Source organism: Brachyhypopomus gauderio, chromosome 9 (assembly GCF_052324685.1).
Source record: "Brachyhypopomus gauderio isolate BG-103 chromosome 9, BGAUD_0.2, whole genome shotgun sequence".
Classification (NCBI taxonomy): Eukaryota; Metazoa; Chordata; class Actinopteri; order Gymnotiformes; family Hypopomidae; genus Brachyhypopomus; species Brachyhypopomus gauderio.
Genome location: NC_135219.1, coordinates 6,170,691 through 6,176,792, shown reverse-complemented (window position 1 = coordinate 6,176,792; position 6,102 = coordinate 6,170,691). Strand labels below are relative to the sequence as shown.

Below are 6,102 nucleotides of genomic sequence, written 5' to 3'. Positions count from 1 at the left end.
ATAGAGACCCATTAATATTTCAATATTTGTTGGAAATTCATGAATATATCATTTAGTTAAATGTTTACAGCCTATAAAAAAATTACAGTCACTATTGTGACCAATGGGATTAAATAGGTTTTTAAAGACCACATTCCAAGCACGTTTGACAACCATGATGTACTGGACTAGTGGCTGTGCTACGTTCGGCTCTTTGCTTCTTTACTTCCCTCTCAGAGTGTGACTAATTACATCATCTTAAAAACATCTGAGATGAAGAACAGGAACAGTAGGAAACTATTTTCTTTTACACAGACACACAAGATTGGTGAATGACTCTAGATGGACTAGTCAAACCTGCTTCATCATTCTCCTCTTCCTCCTGAACTCCAGCTGTGTAAAAACCTGTTAGGCAGCCACCACAGTCTTACTGGATCCTGTTGGTTGCTTCCTGGCCAGACTGAACCTCTCACACTCCCTGTGTCAAGAGCAGTGTCTCCTCTTTGTGTCTCATGTATGCCTCCTGCAGGCCAGCCAGTGTAATGCCTCCTCTAGCTGTCTCTCCTATAGGGCCCAAAGCTACAAGTGCCATGACGACCCCCAGATCCAGCAGCATGTGGTGTTTGCATATGTGTGTGGGGCATCTGGCCTGATCAGTCTACAGCTGTGTTTACTGTTTTTACATCTTGACATCTAATCAGTAAACACACTGATAAAAATTATAAAATGTGTGTGTGTGTGGTGATGTCAACAGGTGGTTGTAATCATGATTTGGTGCAAATGCTGAGTCTTTGAGGAGCAAAGATGGCCAAAGGATCTCCACTTTGTCAACAAATACATGGGGAAATTATGGATTTCTTTAAAAACAATGTACCTCAAAAAAAGATTGGAAGAGATTTGCATATTTTGTCTTCTACTGAGGACCAGTATGTCTGTCACAGGGTCCATGGGGAGGTTCCGATCCGAAAATCCGAAAACTTTAGCCTAATTCTCTAAAAATAGTGACAAAATCACTATGTTGCCAATACTGCTGCCGCTTTATTGCCATTCACAAAATGATGTGTCTCACACCATGGTTGGTTGCATTTATGGAATATTTGTGCAGAATCATCCTTACAGAAGTGTCCTGTCTCCATGTGGCTGGTGGGGGAAGGAGCCCTCCCAGGATACATGGCCAGGAGGCTGTAGTCCATGCCATCCCACAAGCTCTGGTCATGAGTCTGCTCAGTCAATTGGTTTTTGCAAATTGGACACATCTATGCTTTCATCACATACAAGAAAAATAATAAAATTAAATAAAATAATGCTCATGTGTGTAAAGGTCCTCCCCGCAGTGGTCAGGGTTTCAGAAGACTGGATTTGTCGCACTGCAAATCAGTTACATATTTTGACTTTTGCATCCCTAATAGCTAGATGCAGTCTTTAGAACCAAACAACAGAGGCGTATTTCTCAGTGGTTTATAGATAGTGTCCTTAAACTGGAAACGATTACAAGCTTGGTATAATTTAACCATGTCATTCCTAGATAGATGGCAGACTTTAACCTCAATATAACATTGTTCTGTTGGTTATTTGTTCTAATTATATTGTTTGCCTTTTATTTTTTTGTCTGATATATACATGATTGAGGTACCAACATTTATATTTTATTTAACATGAATTCAATAATATTTAAATTTTCCACTCTCTTGAAGGATGGAAAACAATAAGGATAAAACTCTTTAGCTATACAAAAATGCTGTCTATTCAACAGTTAGTCTGCAAATTATAGACATTGACATATAGGCATGTATGAATACGTACAAATATACGTCATACTATTTTAATTACCGAGACCTGCATTGGCTAAATCGAGTGTCAGAACAAATTCACGATGCAAGAAACTATGCCAAATCGCTGTTACAACGTGTCAGTTTGGCTTTGTGTCATAAGATGTTCTATTACATCGCATCGCTGAAGCTCCACAGAGCAGCGCCGCACAGTCACTTAGTCCCATTTGGAGTTTTTTCTGCGCATGTATCTCTCTCCCTCGCTGTCTACAGCTTCATAAAGTTCCTGCGTGTTCTCCTTCACAGCATGCAGGTAGCCGAGGTATCCAACGCACAGGGTCACGGTCACGAGACCAAACGCCATCACGGGTTTGTTCTATGAAGCAGTGAGAGACAGAAAATTATTAAAGAATGTCACATGACATCATAGGCGTGCTGATGACGTAACAATGCAAATGACGTGTCAAGGACGATGTCGTGCAAGTCTACGAATAATGCGCAGTAAGAGCGCAGTGGCGTACAGGTTTAATGAAGAGCTCCGGGTTGACGGCGCGGAAGAGCGAGGTGGTTTTTACTCCTCTTAACCCGGGACTCCTGTAGTCTTTGGGGACGTCTTTACCGCTGCCACTGTCTGAAGCCGACATTCTAGATGGCACAGTCAGCAAAATTTGGACAAATGTGGTGACGTGAACAACATAAAACTATTAATGCTAAAGCCTGACATCTAATAAATGTACAACTTACTCTACAAAGCGCAGGATGAACTGACCAATCCTCTCATAAATTATGTGAAACGCTGGGCGTCGCCATCTTGTTAGGAAGCAAGAGTCTGCCCGAACATAGTCAAAACTCCTTTGTAATGACATCCCGCCATCTGGTGGTGGGAATACACAAATGGAAAATGTAATATCGGAGAAGCGACAGTACTAGACCACATGTGGCAAACCATATGTGTGTATGTGTGTGTGTGTGTGTGTGTGTGTGTGTGTGTGTGTGTGTGTACACAACAAAATACATATCAGTTTTAAATAATTAACCTACATGAAAACGTAAGATACGTTAAGGGTTTTAATAGATTTACTATAAATTTACTATAAATCTACAAGTATTTCTACGTTGCTGGGTCATCTTAATGTCGTTAATAATATATGAACACGTAAAACACCCCACCGTTATTGTTAAATTTGCATGGCCTTCCCTCCCAGCTCAGGTACACACACAAGATCCTGTATCACCTTTGTTTGTTTTGGTACCGCGTCCATTAGCCTCCCATTTAAAAACAATGTACGTTTTATGTGCACTGAGAATTAATTTCTATTTTAACGGAAGACGAAACATCGGATCTGCTTTCCTGGTAAACAATATCAAGGCAGTGTTGACGTGAGCCCCTATTAGACAAGGTGTCTGGACCGCGGAGGTGGACGGTGACCAAGGTTACAGCCCACAGTTTCTCTTACACGACAACAGATGCGTTTTTAGTGGCACAGTAAATCTCCATTTACCAAAGTGCTTATCAAACTATTGAAGATCAAATGCATAAACGACTACATTCCATATTACTGAAAGTAATTTGGACATTTTAGAAAACAGTAGTCTATGTTGAAAACAGATATCCACAAAACCCGGGTAGAAGTGTATTTACTGTAGTGGCGGACGTAAGACACCCCCATAGCAACCAAACAGGTGCGGCACCAGGTGCATTTGACTTCCAAACGCGTAGTATGAACCGGCGGTGGGTTTTCCTATAATTTAACATTTCTTTGATCACAGCCTTCTCAGCGATAAGCAGACCTTCTTGCAGGAATACAGAAACTTTCACGAGTGAAAGGTGAACATTGCTTCTAAGGGCCATTTTATTTCTATACGTTAGACTTTGTTGTTTTGAAATTCTGAATGTTGTCGCTATTATAATCTAATATGTAACGGATTTATAAATATTAGTAAACCTAAACTTGGTATTTTTATTATCGGCTTTTCAATGTGACTTTTTAAAATTGTGTAGTAGACTTAACGTTGGCTAGCGCTTGAAATAAACTTTTTAAAGTACAGGTTCATAAACTAAATAAAGAAATAAGAAATATAAAAAAAAATAATTATGATGCCTTCATTTGACTTTGAAATGTGCTCAACCAAGCCAAACGTTGACATTGTAATTAAACTGTTGGTTATTGTATTTCTAGTTCTTTTTCCATCGTAAGCCGGCCGAGCCGCCGCAGAAATGAACTGGGGCTTTTTGGAGACGGTGCTAAGTGGGGTAAATAAATACTCCACTGTCATCGGGAGACTGTGGCTCTCTGTCCTCTTCATCTTCCGCATCCTCGTCTTCGTCGCCGCCGCCGAGCAGGTGTGGAAAGATGAGCAGAAGGACTTCGTGTGCAACACGCAGCAGCCCGGCTGCGAGAACGTCTGTTTCGACCGCTTCTTCCCCATCTCTCAAGTGCGACTGTGGGCGCTGCAGCTGATCCTGGTGTCCACACCGTCCCTGCTGGTGGCGCTGCACGTGGCCTACCGGGAGCACCGCGAGCGGAGACACGGGAGGAAACTTTACGCAGACAAAAGCAGAATAGACGGCGGCCTGATGTGCACGTATCTCTTCAGTCTGACGCTGAAAACAGCATTTGAAGTGGCCACGCTTCTGACGTTTTACTACTTGTACAGCGGTTTCCAGGTGCCCAGGCTGCTGCAGTGTAGCGAGAGTCCCTGTCCGAACACTGTCGACTGCTACATCTCCAAAGCCACGGAAAAGAAAATCTTCCTCTACATCATGGGCTGCACGTCCATGCTGTGCATCGCGCTCAACGTGGCTGAGATGTTGTACATCCTGTCCAAGCAATGCTGGCAGTGTTTTAGTAAGAGATACATCCCCGTGCAACAGCAGAGCGCGTGCCACTGCCACCCTGCCCCCACCTGCACGTTCGCCTCACCTGGTCCACAGCCCATATCCGCAAGCAAAGATGAGCTAACCCGGATCCAGACACCACGAGGAGCAAAATAACTACCAGCCTAAGCAGCTCCAGGGTGCAGAAAGAGTGGAGATCGGCTCAACAAACCTGCGTTATAAACAGGCTAATTAGGACCTGTTTTCACAAGGTTCCCAATGCTACTGGGATTAGTATTTACTATAGCTTCCCCAAAGTAATGGGATGTGTCTTTACCAGCTTCCCAAAAACCAACACTTGGTTTCTACAAGGTTACCAGCATCCCAAAGCTAACAAGATGAGTCTTTAACATCTCAATAAAGTGAATGGGTTTAAACCTGACCAACTTCCAAAGATCACTCAGAATTAGTCATTACCAGTTTCTCAGATATAATGGAATTAGTATTACATATTCAAGTAAACAGAGATGTTAAGTGCCGATGAGGAGAATCACGCATATATACACAATGGCCATTAACTTCATTTACTATCCATCACTTGGACCGAAACGAGTTCAGACAGGACAATTATTGCCCTGCGATGCAGTTAGCCCAGGGGCTGCTATAGGCCACCAGTCTGGAAAAATAAAGGAAGTTATGATGCCATGGTAGTTTTAAGACAAGTATAATTGTGCTGGACTCATATTCAAAAGCTCATATTCTGTGCAGTTTTTGATCACACAGGCGTTGGTTTCATCAGAACACAAAGGTGTTTATAACCGGTTTACATTTTTGGCAGCAAGTTCTGAAAATGTAAATACATAAACCCTAAATATATATAACCATTTTATTTGTAATATTTTAATTCATGAGGTAACAGGAGGTAGCAGAATTATATATATATATAAAAACACACACGCACACACACTGCAGCACTATAGTTAATTTGTATTGGGGGTTAACTGTTCAAATACTTTTTCTCTGTATTTTCATTTCACTTTCATAATAATAATAAATTATCCATTGTATAAACCTAGCTAAACCTATTGAAATCTACCAACAATAGTTCCATTGTGCAAACCAAACCTACCCTAAAAAACTAGGGTTAAATATATTTAGTCACTGAAAATTTCTGTCTGACGACTTCTATTCAAAACACTGAAGTGTGAACTATTGAAACATGCTTCTGAAGTGTGTTGGAGAACTATGAGGAGAAGCAGCAGCCCTCCTGTCTTTTCCTCCTCGTCGCTGTTCAGATATGGCAGCACAATGCAAAAACAAAGTAAAATACTGCTAAGTGACATTTTCCAAAGTATTGTTCATTTCTATTGTGTAAAAATCAGTAATCAGAAAAATAAATGTTCCTGGTATGGGAGTGTTGGAGGAAAAAAAACACATTCAAAAATGCATGAAATTGTATGATAAGGAAATGGATTATGTCAGTAAAATGGAAGATAAAACAATGAGCAACGACAGGTTTTTCCACCAGGAAAATAA

The 6,102-nt window shown here is 41.2% G+C and overlaps 2 protein-coding genes across 5 annotated transcripts; one reads left to right on the top strand and one right to left on the bottom strand.

Moving 5' to 3' along the window:
- Window positions 1–997: 997 nt before the first annotated feature.
- smim8 (small integral membrane protein 8) lies at window positions 998–3,433 on the bottom strand. Of its 4 annotated transcripts, none has more exons than XM_077016666.1 (4): window positions 3,391–3,433; window positions 2,493–2,622; window positions 2,270–2,393; window positions 998–2,124 (listed from the first exon to the last, which is right to left on the bottom strand). In XM_077016666.1, exons 1-4 carry the CDS (start codon window positions 3,416–3,418, stop codon window positions 1,966–1,968), a joined length of 441 nt encoding a protein of 146 aa, XP_076872781.1. In that variant the 5' UTR covers window positions 3,419–3,433; the 3' UTR covers window positions 998–1,965. The 4 variants fall into 4 exon arrangements, with proteins under 4 accessions (XP_076872781.1, XP_076872783.1, XP_076872782.1 ...); XM_077016668.1 differs by lacking the exon at window positions 3,391–3,433 and adding an exon at window positions 2,984–3,132; XM_077016667.1 differs by lacking the exon at window positions 3,391–3,433 and adding an exon at window positions 2,919–3,069.
- gjb7 (gap junction protein beta 7) lies at window positions 3,201–5,174 on the top strand. Its single transcript, XM_077016665.1, has 3 exons — window positions 3,201–3,431; window positions 3,519–3,576; window positions 3,929–5,174. The coding sequence occupies exon 3, from the start codon at window positions 3,967–3,969 to the stop codon at window positions 4,741–4,743; it is 777 nt and encodes a 258-aa protein (XP_076872780.1). The 5' UTR covers window positions 3,201–3,431; window positions 3,519–3,576; window positions 3,929–3,966; the 3' UTR covers window positions 4,744–5,174.
- Window positions 5,175–6,102: the final 928 nt, after the last annotated feature.

What these genes read in the sequence shown, in the direction of transcription:
- gjb7 (XM_077016665.1), top strand. Translation starts at nt 3,967, where the DNA reads ATGAACTGGGGCTTTTTGGAGACGGTGCTAAGTGGGGTAAATAAATAC.
- smim8 (XM_077016666.1), bottom strand. Translation starts at nt 3,418, where the DNA reads ATGGGGGTGTCTTACGTCCGCCACTACA. An exon ending in TTCATCCTGCGCTTTGTAGA is followed by an intron (nt 2,394 to 2,492) that starts GTAAGTTGTACA and finishes TGTGCCATCTAG; the next exon opens with AATGTCGGCTTCAGACAGTG. An exon ending in CGGAGCTCTTCATTAAACCT is followed by an intron (nt 2,125 to 2,269) that starts GTACGCCACTGC and finishes ACTGCTTCATAG; the next exon opens with AACAAACCCGTGATGGCGTT.